A 19,923-nucleotide genomic window follows, 5' to 3' on the forward strand; every position below is an offset into this window, starting at 1 on the left:
TAAACCAGGCATTAAAGAAAAAAGTAACCCTTCTTCTCTTTCTCCTTCTCCTTAGGGGTGGGATTTTGAGATTCTTAATGCTAAAGCCCTAGGCGCCATTGTTGGGGAGGCCATGGAAACTCCTTCAATCTCAAACCAGCGACCACCGGAACTGATTCAAACCATCACAACGATTCTCACTTCCACCAAAGCGCCTCTCACAGCACTCGCTCCTTACGCCGCTCACCTTTCCCCTTCCCTCGTCTCCTCCATTTTATCCTCTAAAGCTCTGAGTTCTCATCCCACTATTCTCCTCTCTCTCTTCAAGTGGGCTCAGAAGCATGTTCCCTCCTTCTCTTCTCCGCCAAATAACTCTCTTTCTTCTCTCTTCACCATCTTGCCATCTCTGTTCAGTCACAACAAGTTCTCTGATGCCAAATCCCTTCTTGTGTCCTTCATTGCCGATGATCGCCAACATGAACTTCATAAGTTGATTCTTCATCCAACTCGTGATCTTCCCAGGCCGTCCAAGGCTCTTATGGATACCTCCATTGGCGCATATGTGCAAATGGGCAAGCCCCATCTGGCTGCCCAAATTTTCAAGAAGATGAAGCGGCTTAATTACCGGCCGAATTTGCTCACATGCAACACGTTGCTGAATTCTTTGGTAAGATATCCTTCTCTGAATTCGATTCTGTTGTCTAGAGAGGTATTCAAGGATTCTGTTAAACTGGGTGTGGTGCTGAATACTAATAGCTTCAATATTTTGATATATGGGTATTGCTTGGAGAGTAAATTTAAGGATGCTTTGGATTTGGTGAATAAAATGGGTGAGTTTGGCTGTGTACCAGATAATGTGAGTTATAATACGATATTGGATGCATTGTGCAAGAAGGGGCAGTTACATGAGGCGCGAGACTTGCTGTTGGACATGAAGAATAAAGGGCTGTTGCCTAATAAGAATACGTATAATATTTTGGTTTCTGGGTACTGCAAATTGGGGTGGTTGAAGGAGGCAACAAAGGTGATCGAACTAATGACGCAGAATAATTTGTTGCCTGATGTTTGGACTTATAATATGTTGATTAGTGGGTTTTGTAATGATGGTAAGATTGATGAAGCTTTTAGGTTGAGAGATGAGATGGAGAAGATGAAAATGTTGCCTGATGTGGTTACCTATAACACGTTGATTGATGGGTGTTTTGAGTGGCGGGGTAGTTCGGAGGCGTACTGTTTGATTGAAGAAATGGATAAGAAAGGACTAAAGTGTAATGCAATTACTTACAATATAATGTTGAAATGGATGTGCAAGGAAGGTAACATGAATGAAGCAACTAACACTGTCCAGAAAATGGAAGAAAATGGATTCTCCCCTGATTGCGTTACGTACAATACTCTTATAAATGCTTATTGTAAAGATGGAAAAATGGGAGAAGCGTTTAAAATGATGGACAAAATGACCAGGAAAGGTTTGAAAATAGATACTTGTACCCTGAATACCATTCTCCATTCTCTCTGTGGGGAGAAAAAGCTTGATGAGGCATATAAGTTACTGTGCAGCGCTAGTAAGCGGGGCTATATTATCGATGAGATTAGCTATGGTACTCTGATCATGGGTTACTTCAAAGATGAAAAGGAAAACAGAGCCTTAAGTCTTTGGGATGAAATGAAGGAGAGACAGATTCTTCCAAGTATTGTCACCTATAATTCTGTGATTGGAGGACTATGTCAGTCGGGGAAAACAGATCAAGCTATAGATAAGCTGAATGAGCTTCTTGAGAGTGGATTAGTCCCTGATGAAACTACTTACAACATAATTATTCATGGCTATTGTTGGGAAGGGAATGTGGAAAAAGCATTCCAATTCCACAACAAAATGGTTGAGAATTTTTTCAAGCCAGATGTCTTTACTTGCAATATTCTTCTCTGTGGGTTATGTAGAGAGGGTATGCTTGAGAAGGCTCTTAAACTGTTCAATACTTGGGTTTCGAAAGGCAAAGACATTGATGTAGTTACATATAATACCTTAATATCTAGCCTGTGCAAAGAAGGGAAATTTGAGAATGCTTATGATCTTCTCACAGACATGGAAGAGAAAAAATTAGAACCTGATAAGTATACATACAATGCAATTCTTGGTGCACTAACAGATGCTGCGAGGATTAATGAGGCTGAGAAGTTTATGTTGAAAATGGTTGAATCAGGAAAATTGCATGACCAGAATTTTAAATTGGACAAAGGGCAGAGTGTGGCAACCTCTGAAATTCCAGAGCACATTGATTCCAAGTCTATGGCTTACTCGGATCAGATAAATGAACTGTGTAATCAGCATAAGTATAAGGATGCAATGCATCTTTTTGATGAAGTTACAAAGAAAGGTGTTGTTTTAAACAGATATACTTATCTAAGTTTGATGGAAGGGCTGATTAAGAGGCGAAAAAGCACATCAAAGGCCAGCCGATCATAATGTAATCTTTATGATGTTATGAATGTCAAATGGGCTCAACCTTTCTGCTGGTTCTAATTGAATCTCGAGGGGTTTCTACTCAAGGATGTAGGTATGTTCTTTTCAACTTAGAGTTGAGACATGGGTTACTTTACTAGACATTGGTGTACAGTGTACTTTGGTGATTTCATTTATTTATCGTTTTCTTTTGTTTGATTGACCTAATTGACTCTTGCTTTGTCTTTCTTCTGCTTCCTGTTTTTATATAGCTGTCTATGATATGGTCTGATGTTAAATTGAGCTGTTTTTAACTCATAAGGTTATAGGAAGAATGATCTATTCAGATGTACAAACCTTTGCAATTGATAAAATACAATCCATTCATGTGGTTTCAAAAAGTTGATAAATCATCATACTAAGAAATTTCATGGGAATGACTTTAGTTTGTAATTCAAGCTGTTTCCTAATTTTTATGAGTTTAACCCCATATGAAAATGGGTTGCAGGTCTCTCTCTATTTTTTACGCACAAAAAGATGTCTATAGTTAGTCATTGTTGCCTGGCTTAGTGGGTGATGAAATTTCGTTTCTGTGATGAAGATCAGGTGTTCATTTTTTTGCATATTGAGTGAAATTTGCCCTGCTGTTACAATGGTGAGTGCATTTAATGAAAGAAATTCTTCTAAGAAGACATTACGTGTACAAATTCTTTGCTAATTAGATGGTCTCTCTTGCCACAGATTCATTCCATACAAAGGTGCCGCGTAGATGTGATGGATCGTTTTGATTCATTCCATACTTTGATTGACGTTTATTGCCTAGTGAAATGAAAGTAGTTTCAGGAGAGAAGAATCAGATAGGCGATTTAGTTTTAAGAACTTTCTGGTTTTGAAAACATTCTAACCCACCCTTCACCTATAGACTAGCGGGAGTAATGATTGAAGCTTCCGAACAAAAAGATGTGATTCTGAATGCAGAAATGTCCTGCAAATTATCATAGGAAACAGTTGGGATGGCTGGATGTGGTTGGTTTCCCGGGATCATTAGAACGGTACTCAACTTATTATCAGTATAAATCTCAAAGTACAAGGTGATCTAAACCTTGATATTATTTTGTCTCCTTCAAATCTTATGCCAATAGGTTATCATTTTCTAAACCATCATTCCGAAGAAACTTTGTATTAGGAATGTAATATTACTCAAGTTTCACGTTAAAGCTCTAACTTAATTATTTTCTATTACAGTGGCTCTTCTCTTCTCTTCTCTTCTTTCTTTACTACCGAATGATAGTGAAATTTACATCGTTTATAGAAATTTGGTAAAACCATGCAGGTATTTTCTTTTTTAAGCATAGGGAAGAAAGCTCGGCGGAGACCAGCCCAGCTGCATATCTCATTCTCAATATACGAATGCCTGCTGTCTTGACACGTGGCAGCCGCCTCATGCAGAAGGGTTCATGGGAAAAAGTTCCAACATCGCAGCGGTTTCAAGTTTGTTCTTTTCCCTTCTGATTCTCTCTTCCCTGCAAACCCTATCTCCCATGTGCTCTACTTCTGAATTCATTCCTAGCTTCCTATTATATTATATTATATTATATTATGTGCTTAGAGGTTAGTTTCGCGTGATGTTGATAGGAATTTTTTTGTATACATCACTACATCAATAAAATGGTTCTTTTTCCTATTTAAGTCGGATGGAGTAGCATCTTAGATATTTCTGTATGCAATAAAAGAAAAAATCTCTAGTTGATCTATTGAATTTCTTGTAGCTTTTTTCTTTGATTTGGAAATTGTTTTCAGAACGTGATTGAGTAACTTGTCAAGAAATCTATGATTTAGGAAGCCTTTTTAGTTGTTCTCATGATTTTACTTTTGGTATCTCCCAAAAGGCCTCGTACCATTAGAGATAATTATTTTCATTTATATTCCATTGATATCTCCTAGCTCTAGTTAATTTGAGATTAAGCATAACTTTCTATCCCCAAACTGACTTTTGGTATCTCCCAAAAACATGATTTTACTTTTGGTATCTCCCAAAAGAATACACACACCCTATCCAAACTACATAAAGCAAATATATAGAAAGATGAGATACATAACTGGCCATCAAAGTTACAACTCCCCTTCTAACTTCCTATTCAAACATTCGAACATAAAAACTATCTAAAACTGAACCTTCTAATCACCAGTGGGAAGTGAATTCACTTTCTACCCTTTTTGGCATAAACTTGAGTAATCAAAGCTCTAACATATTACAAGTAAGCCCCACTTGTTCTTGTTGTTAGTAATTCAAAACAAAAGATTATTACAAATTTGTTTGCAAACAAATCAAAGATCATATCTCCTTGAAAGCCTCCTGATTTTTATCCTACTTTTGAGCTAAAGATCGTAGCTATAAAGGTATAGTACACCAAAGAACCTCTACCTTATCTTGAAACAAAGAGTAGAAAAGGACTTCCTCTATCATCGAATTGTACTATTTGTTGGAAGCCAACTCCACATTAGAAGTGTACAAAATGATGTCCACATAAAATGCGCATACGAACATTTTAATTTCACAAAAATTTGGTCCAAAGTCTCAGACAAATGTGGTACATGCCCTACTGTAGCCCCAAAGAATGCCTAGTATGATATTAGGTTATTAGGTTGACACTTTCCATAATAAGCAAAAGAAGCTCGACCTTTGTAAGGGGATCTTAGTGTTTCTCTCTTATCTTTTCATTCCGTACTATCGTATGTGTCTGTATCTATGCTTATTATTATTCTTGGTTCATATATTTTCTACTCTGGGAATAAGGTCTAAAACCTTTTTCACTTTTCATATGAATTTAATAATAAAAAGCTTCAAGTTCTAAATTCTATTTTAGTCTTTATACTTTCATTTTTATTTTGTTTTGGTTTCTAAACTTTGAAATGCTATTTTGATAGTGAATTTCACAATCTTGCCATTGACTTTCCATTGATAATTTAACAGAAACTTGGATTCTTTTAAGAAATGGACACTTGATTTAACCAATATAGCTTCAAACACTCGTCTGAGTAGAAATTCATGTATTTACTTTATAAAGAACTAATGTCAATGATTCAATAGTTGTTTATACAAAACACTTGGAAAGCTTATGGACAAAAGAGAAATAACGTTGAAGTTTGGGACTTTAAACTTGTTTAAACTCCTTGGTTTTGAACGTCATGTTTTGTTTCATTCTGCATTGTTTTGTTTAGTTCCTCAATTTTTTAAATATTCTTATGTAGTAGTTTCTAAAGTTTGCATAAAAACCACTATTGTAATTGTTTGACAAGAACTTAAATTCATTTAGAAACTCGACTCAACTAATTAGATGTGATTTCACACTTATCTATAAAGATACATGTTAGGTTTAATGGTGTTTGGAATGTCTGAAATCTTAGAAATCTAAATACAATAAAGCAACTATGGGATTAAATCAGTAAATCTTGAATTCTCTCCATTGCTGAACTAAAAAGAATCTTGAATCCTCTCAAATTTTAGTTGGTAAAAAGAAATGAAAACCTCATAAAATGCAGAGATTTTTGCATTATTTTGATTCTGTTTGTTATATGATCAAGAAGTCAAAAAGGATAGGAGACATCTACTGACTGACCTACTCCCACTCTCCATCAACCAACATGATATCTGCCTCCCCCTCCTCTCTCCCTTACTTCACTTCAAAACCTTATTTTTCCCATTATCTTCCCCCACTTAACATCCTTATCCTTTCTCATTGTTTTAATATATAGTTTTAGTCTTTAAGCTAAAGAAGTCACTGATTCTTCCTGTTGTTTCCATTTGCTCATATCAGACATGAAGTCACTGATTCATTCATCATGTTGAAAATAACTGTATTTTGATTAGTTTGATGGAAATGTTAGATTATGGCAGCTTAAATATATTCTCAACATTCTTCTTCACTTGCAAGTTTATATGAAATGGATAGATTTGAACAAAAAATCGTGGACGGGCGAGCATATAGTTTAGAGCAAAATAGTTGATTCCCCCGTCCTTGCCTTCTCCTTACTTTTCCTTTAAATTTAGTCTTTATATATTAGACTTCTCCTTGATCTGCTCTCTCTTATGTTTAACTTTTGAAAGAAATGTTATATTGTAGCAAGAAATGGAAGATTGTTATGGAAGTAGAGGTTGGGGAGGAGTCATTAACCCCATTAAGGGGGAGAAAGAATAGAATAATGTGATTTGAAGTGAGTGAAGTCCTAACTAACAGGTAGACTTATTATTATGGTGGGCGTTCTTTGGTTGGTTTTCTTGTTGCAAAACCAGAACGCACTCTGTAACCTTTCTTCTAGTTTGAAAGCCGCTTTTGATTGGTTAGAAAAATGAGATAAGATGGTGTAGCCTTATAAGAAGATGGGTTTTGACCCAACTTTTTGAGAATTGTACACACAGAAGAAAGCCTTCTTCTTCTGGTGCCTTCCAACTCTTATAGAATAATAATCAAATACATCATTCTACAGTGTCTTGCACTCACACCTCTGACTCACCAAACAGCACACACAGCCTCACAATCTTCATTCAACTTGCACCAAAAGTTGGGTGCCTTTCATTCTAATCTCTTATCAGTGGGATTCAGATTGGATTGTTTTAAACTAACCAAGCTTAGAACATCTTTTTCTTTGATTCTTTTCTTCGTAGTTGTTTGGCAGGAATCATGATTTCAATACCTTATCTTATACCGTCTTTGTTTGCTTTTAGCTGACATGATTTCGTATGGTAATGTAATCTTTTGTGGTTGTCGTTTGTTATGCTTTTGTAGCGTCGAAGAAAGTACTTGTTGTACCTTGAGATGAGTTGGAACGCTCCTCGTAGGCACGAAAAATGCAGGGCTAAAGATAAAAGCTTGGAAATGTTGAGGGATATTTTAAGCAGAATTGTGATTAGCAACATAGTTTTAGGGACAAAACATAGCATAGGATACTGAATCCAAATGAAATAAAATGAATTAGAATTTTTTTTATTTTTTTAATGAAGTATAATATTTGAAAACTAAGTCCAAATAAGCAACGACGCGTGGACTTTCCCCCCCTTATCTTTATGCCACAATTATTTATTGGAATCCAGTTTGGAAATTACTAAAATAACCAAAATTCCATTTCGACCAAACCCTATTTCCCTCTCTTCCACGTGTCACTGTGACATTTGGGCCAAAATTACCTGAATTGCCCTTTAATATATAAACTACATTTTTGGTCCTTGTGTATAAATTTTAGGACCAAATAGAACATTTACTCTCCCTCAAACTCGGGTTCGGGTTCAAAAATATATATGTATATATGTCTCTCCCTCAAACTCGGGTTCGGGTTCAAAAATATATATGTATATATGTTCGGGGGTTGGAATGTTTGTTTATCTACCTTGAATTAAAATTCAAGTGTTTAGTGAGGTTGACACTCAGTATAGTATAGACCGTGCTCGTGTATTGGAATAATTTTTAAAGAGATCGGCTTGGGTTTTAATTTCTCTCCTTTTTTTTTTTAATTTTAATTTAACCTCGAATAGAAAAAAGAATTCACAATTTATTTTAGACAATTATTTGATTTAATTATAATTATGAAAAGTCTTGTAAAGATTGAAGACAAAAAGGTGTTTGAAAGGAAAGATTGAAAAGGTTGGAAGTATAGGGACCCCTAAATAAAAGCTCCTCTTTAATTTGATGACATTTTACTTCAAAATCATTTCATCAATCCCTTTATTTTTTTTATAATTTGATTTCATGTATGAACTATTCAATTTGGGTCAATATTATCATATAAACCCTAATAACTTTCACATTCAATTGCCTTTTCCGTTGATTAAAATCGACAAGTGAATCCGCTCCAATGTCCTGACCAATGAGTCCCACATTCTTTTCTAGACAACATCGGATGTGAATTTACTTCATTATACACAACCAAGGTACATGCACATGGACCCACTGGATGAGTATCAATGCTCTTTAGGCTTGACTACTGACATGTGCACGCTCATACATATTGAAACTAATGGAAAAAAAGGGGATGCAAAATAAAGTAGTAATGCATGACTGAATGAGTAATCCATGAAATGAATATATAACATGCATGAGATCCCATGATATAAGAGAAAATAATTGTTCAATCATATGGTGCAACGTAACACGTGCTCTTACATAATCGTGACTCGTATCTCAGGTGAACTAATATATATCTCATCTTTCACTATCCCCTCTATAGTTCATGAATAATCACTGTAATTACATAAGCTAATCACATATCATATAACATTTAGTATCAATAACTCATGATTAACATTGTAATAACACATGCTAAATATACGACGTACAATTCATGGTCCAAGTATAAGTTTACTTACCCTAATGCCACAATTCACACATGAATCATCGCTTTAGCCTACCTTATTCTTCTTGAACGAGATCTCGGTGCAATTGATGGAACTCAAACATTCAAGGTGGCTTTCCACAAAGACAGACGGTGATGATGACTCATGGTGCAACCACATCTCCACTGGACTTGTCAAAATCTCACAATAGAATCCATACGCACTCGATGAACCTGAAACTATTGAGAATTGTTGGAAGGAGTAGTCTCGCCTAATTAAGGGGAAGAACACATGTTTATAACTAACTAAGAACCAAAAGTAAAGCCAGGAAACCTTATGATTAAAGTGGACAATATCGTACCATTGTGGAGCTCTGTAGTTCCTAATAAAAATGAGAAGGATGAGGGCCTTATCGACAGTAATGCGTTACCACTAACCACGATCGTGATCAGCGAACAATAAAACGCTCGTAGACAATGAAGCAAAAGGCAAAATTTAAATAAATGAATCCATATTATTCTAATTTAGGAGTTTTTTTTTTTTAAAAAAATGTTAAATTATTAATAGGAGAAATAATTTGTTAGCTTAAAAATTATTACTTTTGCTTACTACTTTAATAGAATAAAGCAAGTAATCAAGTAAATTGGAAGCAATGGCTTTTTTTTTTTTTTTTTTAAATTAATAATTTAATTTTTAACCATTTTTTTCTTTTTAAAGAAAGGTAATAAATTATGAACTCTTTATTAAAGGAAAAGGGTTCAGAAAAAAGGTGATTTAATTAATGGCTAATCAAATAATTAAGGAATCAATTAGAAATAAATAAAAGTATATATTATTTATCCAATTAATTATTATTTCATATAGTTTGAATTAAAATTGTTTTATTAATGTTTTATTTATGTTCTTTAATCTCTTAAATTTTCTATTTTAATTTATAATTAAATTTTATATTAAATACTATTTAAATATTTTACATAAAAATCTTATATTTATTGGAGATGTTAATTAATAATTTAAAATTGATGAGGTAAGAAATAGGGTGGATGACGTAAGCGGAGAAAGTGATCCCCTCCCATTCTTTATATATATCAGCTCCTCAGGCTCTTTCATTTCCAAACACATATTTCTCTCTCCTCTCCCATTTTCTCTCTCTAGCAGAAAAAAAATAATTATAAAAAAAAAAAAAAAAAAACAAATGGCTTACGTGGCCAAATGTACGAGCTCTCCACCAACGCCGACCACTCTTCCTAACCCCTTATCTTCCTCCGCCGCCACCAACTTCGTGTCGCCTCCCACTTCTCAACAGTTGTCGACGCCGGTCGCGGTGGTTCTTAGCCCCTGCGCCGCCTGCAAGATCCTACGGCGCCGCTGCATCGAGAAGTGCGTTTTGGCTCCTTATTTTCCTCCAACGGAGCCCCTCAAATTCACCATTGCTCATAGAGTGTTTGGAGCTAGCAATATCATCAAATTCTTGCAAGTACGCCCACAAAATTACAAAATTTCAATTCTTAAATTTATTTTCTCTCCCTCTAGTTCGAACCCATGACCTTAAATCCATCATTAAATTCTGTGGGTATGTTGTATATCAAAATATTTTTTATTGTGACGTTGGAATCCCGACACATTTTAAAAGTGAATGTGGTTTGTAAATTATGCAGGAGCTTCCAGAGTGTCAAAGAACAGATGCAGTGAGCAGTATGGTGTATGAAGCAAATGCAAGGGTACGAGATCCGGTGTACGGCAGCGCGGGCGCAATTTGCCAGCTGCAAACGCAAGTGAGCGAGTTGCAGGCACAGCTAGCCAAGGCCAGGGCAGAGGTAGCCAATATGCAGCAACAGCAAGCCAACTTATTAGCGTTGATTTGCATGGAAATGAAGCAATCAGCGGAGCCCATTTGGGCATCGCACCTTGCGGATACCACTTGCTTCCTTGACGATGCTACTCTTAGCGCACCGTGGGAGCCGCTCTGGACATGACCGCACCCGTTGCATCCATATATTTAATTTCATTGTAAACCCCATATCCGATTATTAATAATCTCAAATCATTTAACTCTAATGTGAAAGGGCTTCCACTTTTTGAATTCTATTTTTTTTTTAATTTTTTTTTTTTTTTTTGTATAAAGAATGCATTTTATTTTATTATAATTTTTAGAGTTAAAAATAATAATTATGGACGAACAATTAATAATAAAAAAAATTAAACACATTTTTAATATATTTTTAAGAATAAATCTACCATTTTAAAAAAAATCAAACTAATTACCAGCTAAGTGACGGTAATTGGCCAACAAATTAACGCGTTATTTAAAAAAGAAATTACTAATAATGTTAATATCATAAGATGATTTTTTAAAAAAATAAAAATAAAAATAAAAAACAAATCTGTAATTGAGCAAAGCATCAAAATTACCGATGTGTCGGCATGTAAAATATTTGTCTGAAAAATAAAGAAAATTTTATTTCTTTTTTTAGTTATTTTTTTCACAAACATGTCGGCTCATCCAAACGACAACCATTTTTCTGTTTTTTTTTTTTTAATGATATATAATAATTAAGGAAAAGAAAGATATTGTTGTAGATTTTGTAAATATCAATTTTGAATTAAAAATAAAAAATAAAATAAACAAAGACATTTATTTATACTTCCATGCTAATATATATTTTTTTTTTTTTATAATGTAATTGATTATGTAATTAATAGTTATTGTCTATATCAACAAAATACACATTTTTTCGGTGGCTCGATCATAGAAACTCTAAATTTTCTAGAAACAATTATACGTTATTTGACCTTTTAAAAAAATTTCTAATAAACATGTGAGTGAAAACAAAATATCTTAAAAATAACATGATCTTCTCGCATGTAAACGTTCGGACTGTCAAATGCTGAATTTGTATTTCAATTCTTGATATGAATCCCGACATTAAGCATCACGATAGACTTTATATATATATATATATATATATATATATATTTAGGTATAAAAATTTTGAAATTAGTTAATTTAGAGAAAAATTGAGAAGATATTGAGGTTGAATAGTCATAGGTTTGGCAAATGAAGACAAATTGATAGTCTACTTATTAGGTAAAACGTCCAAATATAAATCTTCAACTAATCATTTTTCCTATCTCTATATTTATAATCACATTATTCATTTTTTAAACTATAAATATTATAATTATTTAATATAATTTTAATAACTTAATTTCATTAAATATTTGTACATACACATTTTATAAAAGTGACAATATATTAAAATGTAATTGCATATATAACAATTTCTTTACAAAAAAAAAAAAAAAAAACATTAATCAATGATTGAGATAATAGTATTTTTAAAATACTCATAATTGTCGATTCATATAAATAATTGTAATAAAAAAATGCTCATGTAGGCTATCTAATCTCGGTGTTTTATTCACTAAATTATGTTTTAATGGAGCTTTAACAATCATCAATGAGCCTAATTGTGTATTAATTGAATAAATATGGTACTGACTTTTTTTTTATATATATATATATGATTAAATTTATTGCTAATATTTTTTTTGTATTTTATTTCAATTAGACTAATTAAAGTTAAAATATCAATTTAGTTCATGTATTTTTAATAATACTTAAAATTGGTCTCTATTATTAATTTATCGTTAACTTTTCTGAAGAGAAAATTAGTCACGAATAGTTTTTTTTTTTTTTTACCTATTATATTTTTTTACATAGAAAATTATTAATATTATTTAACTATTTTGATTAAAAAAAATTAACGAGTAATTTAAGAGTATTAAAAATGTAAGGACTAAAATTGAATATTATATCATATAATAAATCAATAAATACATTAATTTTCATGACTATATTGACTTGGTTTCAGGACTAGTCTTGTTCTTGGAAGTCAAAATTATGACTCTCCCCTTTCTCATTGTAATGTGAAAGCTTTGAAATATTGAAATTAATAAATTAAAGTCTTTCATTTTTTATTTTTTTTTTATCAACTTTTTCCAAACTCAAAATGACTATTCTTTTTCGTTTTCATTATATTTTGAGATTTTGTTGCAGTTATAGCAAACACATTAATAATTGTAACAAAAGCATTTATTAAAATAATTTAATATTTTTTATGAGAATATTTAATATTTTGTTTCGTGATATTAATACTTAATCAATATATTCTTAGATACGACAGATAGAGACGCCATTTTTCATTATCATCTACTGTCTTTTCTTTCCTCCTAGCTATTCACGCATGAGGACTGTCATATGTATGCTCGATTTCGATTGTTGGTGCTATAGGTAAATGACAAGATCAGTCATCGGGGCAAACCAGCCCTCCTCCAAAAAGAATTGTGCTATGCCCTCCCCAATCCCTATAGATGGAAGAAGCTACCTGGTGATCAATAGGTTGCAGCATGTCTGGTCGTTAACTCCTCGTGCCATTGCCATTGTTTCTAGGACCAACCAACGCCTCACTTGCACAGATACCTACAAAGTGTAGTATCGGTGGCACATTCAACATAGCGTTCAAATTCGTGTTCCTTCTAGAATTAAGGGTCTTTCAAGCCTACTGCAATTAACCAACCTTGCAACGACAAAAGGATTAGATGTCCCCGAAAAATAATATCGTTGATTATTACATTCAATCTAGAACGTTGTTATAATAACAAAGCTTGCAAGTATGAAAAGAGTTGCAAGTGTTCCAATATGAAATGGTTGCAACTTTGCAACTTGGCTTGACCTCTATTATCCCTTTACAGCATATCCAACTCTTTATCTTATTTTAAAAAAAGGTCTAAAATGGATGTGACACTTTAATGTTCATACATAGGATTGTAAATGAAAATAATTGAAAATAAATAATGAAAAGGAAAGTTACCATTTCAATCCTTTATTCGCAAAATATAATGTTCTTAAAAATTATATAATGCCTCAGAACAAAACTAATACTATTATAACGCTTTAAAATTCTTGTATAATTGAACCAGATCGTCATTCTCACTGCAGCAGATCATCCACACATCAACAACTCAAAGCCTCACAGGCAGCAGAAAGGTTTTTCTATGTTGATATCAGATCCAGAAAGGACTCTGCGTCCACATCGATACCTTATACTCGTTTATAGAAGAGAACATAAGCCCTGTCATGCAACACATGATTCTTCCCGATTGTCATGACAGATGCATCGTCATATCGCAGCCATTGATCGTTATGGTATCGAACATCTGCTGTGTAATGTCCCTTTGAGGACTCTCTTCCATGATGGGTTATGGTGGCAATAAGTTCATACTTCCTACCCTGAAAAGAATGCAACCAAGAGAAACAATTAGCGAACACTAACGCACACGTTGTAGAGCGTGATCTTGCCTGTTCTACTTTTGGTATCGAAAGACTGGAAAGTATGAGACAATACCTCTGTGGATGAGGAGATGAGAAGACTGTGGTTTAAAACCAACTCAAGGGGGAAATGCACAGGCTTATTCAACTTGGTACTTCCATGGCTTCCATAGCCAAAACGCTTCAAATGTAATATCATTATTTTCGACTGCTTCCGTATCTTCATAGATTTGCGAGCAGTCACAACACCAGCCTGGAGAACATATATCTCATTTTTAGAAACATAGGAAAACTAAAGGTATGTTAAGGGTATGTTTGAAAGTGATTTTGAAATTATTAAAATCACTTCTGCCATGTTCAAAATTACTTCCAAACATGTCTTTATCATTTAAAATCAACTTAATCTTTGATTTAAAAGCTTCTAAAGGCAATATTAATACAATTAAAAATAGGTTTTGAACAATTAAAAGCATGATCAAACATACCCTTGGTTAAGGGTGTCTGCACATAATACACACCCATCAAAACTTGGATAGAATGCTAACATTTGCTTACTTTTACAACATAATACAAACATTGCAAGGGGCAGAAAAAGTAAAAGAAAGAATGCAATTGCAATGAGAATCATGCATGCGGGAGAACAAAGCAAGAGGATTTTATAGATACGGGCAATACAAGAGTATACCTTCCCAGCAGCTGATGGCCGGTACCCTTCAAGAGTTTCTGGTGCAGAAAATAAACGCAAAGCATCCTCAATCGTGCGAACAGCTTCAGGGTAAATATCAAGATGCAGCGATAGAAATGGCTGACCAGTACCAGAAGGCTTATTTCCTGCTCAATCCCAAGCAAAAATTGGATAGAGGTAACGAAATCAAGAAAAAGCAAGTGAATATATAAACAGCAATAATTCATTCGGGTTCTAAAAACGGTAAGCAAAAAAGATATCAACTCACTTGAATTATAGAGGGGTATCACGAGTAAAAAAACATAAGATCAAAACAATAAATATGTTGGTATGGATTTGTATTGGAGAATTGCCTATCCATGCAGTTTAGTTATGCTAAACAATTGTGTCAATTAAAGACATACAGTGCGAGATATCACACAAATTACTGTTGATTCATGACCACAGAGGAAGATACAAAATGAATCCAACTTTGACAAGTCATAATTGTGCAGACTAAAAATCAGTCATACATAAGTAACAGACTTGAAATTGAATTTTTTAAAATTGAAATGTGCTGTCCAGCAAATCAACGAACCAAGTGAATGGAAAATAATCAATGCAACCAATAGAGAAAAACTAGTTGCAAAAATTCAAGGCATAACAAAGCAATTGCTAAGAAGCACAATAATTCCAGAAGACATTAGCTAAATTCTAAATGGAAATTACCAACAATATTCCATTCACATTAAAAGAACAAAACAAAACCAGACCAAAAAACCATGACCGTATGACATGTGTTCATATACTACCTCTTGCCGTCACCATGCTCGTCAGTTGCCCCCCAAAGATTTCACTAAACTCTGAAGGAACAAAACTCTGTGTTCGCATCACTGCAGATTTGTTCTTCCGCCCAACTGTCTCCCATTCATCATCTTCTGCAGAAGCAACTACAAGATATTTATCCCCATTGGTAGTTGAAGACATTCCATCAAGCTTCAGCAATTCAGCATGCATCCGATCCATGACAAAACTTAAAAATTCTTGTGCGTCTTCCTGTCTGGATGAGCAAAATAACAGGAATTTAAGAATCATGAATCAAGCATAGGAAATATTTTAGAGGCGATCGTCGCTTATAAAAATTATGATAGACATCACGTTGGGTGGTGTAAGTCTTCTTTTTTATTGAATTTCTAATAAATATTCCCTCAAGTCTTCTTCTAAATCATTGTAAAATCGTCGATAAGGCCGAACAAATAAAGTAAACAACTTTTATCAAAATACCTATCTTATGAAAAAGTATAAATAAGTTCGATAGAATGATAGAACTAATTTACAATTTTCTTAATCGTTTTCCCCCTTTCCATCTCCAATCTCTATTCACCAAATAAAATAATTGCTAACCCCTTAGCAGTATAGAAAATAAAGCACTTAGCACTAATGTGGGTTAAGCATTTAAAAACAAATGATAATGAAAAAATTAGTTATCCATAGAAAACCTAACAAAAACATATCAAATACAAACCGTCCTATATCAATAAATGTTTAGAAACTTAATATGGACCTCATGTGGAAAAAAGTCGACAAAGTAATACAAAGATAATCATAAATCACAGTCATGCTTCTCGCAAAAGATAAAGATAACCAAAATTAAGTACATGTGCAAGGTGCAGAGAATTAAGGTCATATGAAAGATATCTGTGTAATCCCAGTGCTTGAAATTCATCCTACTCTCTAATATTTTCAATTCACCACCGTATCAATGGCTACTTTACAACAACCCACAACCAAGGGTAAGAGATGAGCATTGAAATGAAAATATATTGGCAGAACATCCACAAACCTTGGACGTCCCAAGATACCACTGGGCAGATCTGGACTAAAATTTTTAAGAACACCATCAAACATGAGAGGGCTAAAAGGCTTCCCAACATCAAGAGCAGCCATATCCCTGTTCGGTACACTTGAACTGGGTACTTCAAAGGCAGATATGAACTCTACAAACGCAGTTAGTGTAGGATAACCCGCCTGAAAAATACATCTCAAGTCAGAAATTCACCAAAATTAGTAGAAACATCTGTCATCAATCATATTACTCCAAATCTATTTGTTTTGTATTTTTCTTCATATCACAGAAACAAAGGCCCGGAGTATAATAGGAAGGACAAGGACCTTGGGGATTTCACGATTCTTCAAATTTCTCAAGAGATCAACAAAAGGAGAACAGGATAAAAGAGCCTGCAGAGTTGAGTTCAGAAAGCATAAATTCCCTGGGTTAATTAAACCTCGAGGTAGTAGCTTAGTGGAAGAAGTGACAGAAACAACGGATGCCTTCCTGAAATTTTCTTTGGGAACAATTTCTTGCAAGCCATCAATGCTACCATTTTTCTGGCTGTCTTCTATTAACAGTCTTGAAAATTGATTTATAGAATTATTCTGACCATTTGATTCACATACTGAAGAAGAGACAATGTCGTCTATTTTCGTTTCTGTCGCCCCATTAGTACAACAGGAGCTTTGATTAAGGTGGTGAGTACTTCCATTCTCTTTTGGCACTCCCGATGCCGGGGGAGTGCGATTTTTTCTCCTTTGGACAGTTTTCAGATCTGTAGCATCCTTAGCAGCTAAATCAAGGGGCCCCAAATTTACGGATGCTGTTGTGGAATCAGAAGGTCCTTTCAGTTCACTGTCAAGGGAACTACCCGACGCTTTTCCATCTGTAAGATTCAGAGAACCAAATTGCATATTTACATTGTTGACCACGTTTCCGGGATTCACATTCGATTGAGGTTGCATCGATGCAATGGTTTCATCTTCAGTGAAAGACCCAAATAATAGAACCTAATAAAAAAGAGAACATAAGTCCAAAGATCCCCAACACACAAATGCATAAACCATAAACAAAAACAATGAAATTATTTAAACCTATTCATCAAAAAAGTACAACCCCACTCATAAAATTTTGTCCAAGGCTATTCAGTGTCATGTAATCGAACCAAAAACGAAACTGATGCGTAATAATAAATTGAGAAAGTATGAACATACGAAAAACTCATCTGCACTTTATTTCTTTAACAATATAGCATTTAGCCAAATGAATAAAGTTGTCGAAACATTTGCACGCCCTTCTTATGAAAGAAAACCATCAACTTACAATACAAAATTTCAACTCAAAAACCAACAAGGACTTAAGAAACCAATAAATTAAATAACAAACAAATCATACCTTAAAATCGCCCATATCTGAAACTGGATTCGAATTGCAAGGCAAAAAGCCTGAGATCAAAACAGGGGTTTTTACTATAGAGCAGGAGAAAAGGAAGCAGGCATATAGGGGAGGAACCGGAGTGGAAGGCTAGGGTTTTAGAAGACCCTGAAGGATGAGGAGCAGATAAAAGCAAACCACCGACTGAAGACATGAAAAGAGAAGAAACTGATAAGTGGGTGAAGAGAGAGAGCGTTTGATAATGGAACCCTCTCTATGGCCCTCCTCGCCGACCAAAACCACAGCACAGGGCATCGACTGCGCGCCTTCAAGACGATGAAGAAGAAGATGATGAACGGAATTTCGTCCCCCAATCCGTTTTTAGGGCTTTGAAGTAAATTTGGCAATCTGGAACCCTAGAGATATTTATAGTAATTGTAAATCTTTAATTTGTATATTTTGATTTTTTTACTTTTTTTTAATCTAGAATTAAATGTTTAAAAAAACATTTAAATATAAAATTATATAATTGGAAGGGAAGACAAAAAAAAAAAAAACAAAACCACTATTTATAAGATATAAAATATTACATAAATCATTTAAAAAAAAAAAAAAAAAAAGTAAGATCTATTTGAATCTTAATTAATATTTAATTACTTTGAATTAATTTTTATGTTAATGGATTATAATTATAATTAACATGAAACTAAGTCGCTCTATATTTGTTGCCATACTAGACGAGACTCGAATCAATGTCAAGGAGAGAAATTCTATCCTTAGAAACCCTACCATAAGCCATAGGCCAAAACGGTCAAGCTCGCTTTTGCATTTACACTCAAGGATCAATCTCCATTTGATTCGAGAAAACCTCTACACACCTCCCCTACCCTTTTCGGAGACCGGCGCCCCATAGAAATTATTTATTCGAGATGTCTCTTAGCTCATAAATTCTGATACAATGATAGAATTTTTTCTCGTTTCATAATAGTATCTCATGATTGTGCGAGAACCTATGTATGAGTAATTAAACGATAGGTAAAAATATATTTGAGATTTTTTTTTTTTTTTGTTCTTTTTATACGAAATACTTCATTTCCCTCTTCAAACCTTCAACCGGGATCTCACAAGTAGATCTGTTGAGTTAGAAAGTTAGGTGGGATGAACACGGAGGATAGATAGATATCAAAGCGTCCAAACTTGTGCAAGGAATTAGACAGTGATATACACATTTAATCAAACATTTGTACCAACAAAGCTTGGCAGGTCACTCGATTGAATGCAGAAACACCCATAGAACAGCCACAATAACAGCAAAACGATTCATGGAGTAATGAAGTTCATCCTAACAGTACAGAATTTACCCCAAAACAGAACCCAGTAGACAGAGACAGTACAGTGAAGAATTGAACTTGGATCTGATTACTAATCAAACATTGGCTGAATTATCAGGTTTGAAAAGCGGCTCCGGCGGTGGCGGAGGATGGGCGAGACGGCTACCGGGAGGCGGCGCCGGCACACCAAATACCTGGGCATTAGTCCGAATGTCCTGTCTCCCTTTAGCTCTGCCTAGAAAGTAGCAGCCAAAACCAAGCAAGAAGCAGAAGAGAATCAACGGCAGAGAGATGACCACCACCATACCCATCTCTGAATCACAGGCGAAGAAGAAGGATTTGGGTGTCAAAATATATACAGAGAAAAGGGGAAAAAGAAGAAGAAGAAGAAGACGAAGAAGGAGGAGGATGTGGGCTTGTTCTTCAAGGTCTTTTCTTCATAGTTTGAAATTTGATCCAACGGTCGGCTTGTCTTTGAAGCTTCAACGGTCACTTTTTCAGACAGAGACAGCCATTCAAATGACAGCTAAATAAATGCTTTCTTTCTTTCTTATCTTAAGCTTCTTATTCCTTCTCTTTGTTCAATCATTTCATCCTCACTTCCAGAATCTTCCTCTGCACCCTTATTTAAGCTTAAGTTT

The 19,923-nt window shown here is 34.3% G+C and overlaps 4 protein-coding genes across 8 annotated transcripts; 2 read left to right on the plus strand and 2 right to left on the minus strand.

Annotated features, from left to right (window-relative positions):
- The first annotated feature begins 23 nt into the window (after positions 1-23).
- LOC111482294 (pentatricopeptide repeat-containing protein At2g16880) lies at positions 24-4,112 on the plus strand. Of its 5 annotated transcripts, none has more exons than XM_023128017.1 (4): positions 24-2,537; positions 2,931-3,077; positions 3,164-3,513; positions 3,756-4,112. In XM_023128017.1, exon 1 carries the CDS (start codon positions 113-115, stop codon positions 2,444-2,446), a length of 2,334 nt encoding a protein of 777 aa, XP_022983785.1. In that variant the 5' UTR covers positions 24-112; the 3' UTR covers positions 2,447-2,537; positions 2,931-3,077; positions 3,164-3,513; positions 3,756-4,112. The 5 variants fall into 5 exon arrangements, with proteins under 5 accessions (XP_022983785.1, XP_022983794.1, XP_022983777.1 ...); XM_023128026.1 differs by having other exon boundaries at positions 3,164-3,474; XM_023128009.1 differs by having other exon boundaries at positions 3,164-4,112.
- Positions 4,113-9,881: 5,769 nt separating this feature from the next.
- On the plus strand, positions 9,882-10,833 carry LOC111485758 (LOB domain-containing protein 1-like). The gene is made up of 2 exons (XM_023132784.1): positions 9,882-10,227; positions 10,409-10,833. The coding sequence occupies exons 1-2, from the start codon at positions 9,946-9,948 to the stop codon at positions 10,724-10,726; spliced, it is 600 nt and encodes a 199-aa protein (XP_022988552.1). The 5' UTR covers positions 9,882-9,945; the 3' UTR covers positions 10,727-10,833.
- A 2,764-nt stretch (positions 10,834-13,597) lies between these two features.
- On the minus strand, positions 13,598-18,350 carry LOC111485733 (ubiquitin carboxyl-terminal hydrolase 24-like). The gene is made up of 7 exons (XM_023132753.1): positions 17,973-18,350; positions 16,919-17,587; positions 16,590-16,774; positions 15,559-15,806; positions 14,768-14,913; positions 14,159-14,335; positions 13,598-14,043 (listed from the first exon to the last, which is right to left on the minus strand). Exons 1-7 carry the CDS (start codon positions 17,985-17,987, stop codon positions 13,855-13,857), a joined length of 1,629 nt encoding a protein of 542 aa, XP_022988521.1. The 5' UTR covers positions 17,988-18,350; the 3' UTR covers positions 13,598-13,854.
- A 781-nt stretch (positions 18,351-19,131) lies between these two features.
- LOC111485766 lies at positions 19,132-19,697 on the minus strand. The gene has a single exon (XM_023132797.1). It carries the CDS (start codon positions 19,591-19,593, stop codon positions 19,378-19,380), a length of 216 nt encoding a protein of 71 aa, XP_022988565.1. The 5' UTR covers positions 19,594-19,697; the 3' UTR covers positions 19,132-19,377.
- Positions 19,698-19,923: the final 226 nt, after the last annotated feature.

This window comes from Cucurbita maxima, unplaced genomic scaffold (assembly GCF_002738345.1).
Source record: "Cucurbita maxima cultivar Rimu unplaced genomic scaffold, Cmax_1.0 Cma_Scf00001, whole genome shotgun sequence".
NCBI classification, from domain to species: domain Eukaryota; kingdom Viridiplantae; phylum Streptophyta; class Magnoliopsida; order Cucurbitales; family Cucurbitaceae; genus Cucurbita; species Cucurbita maxima.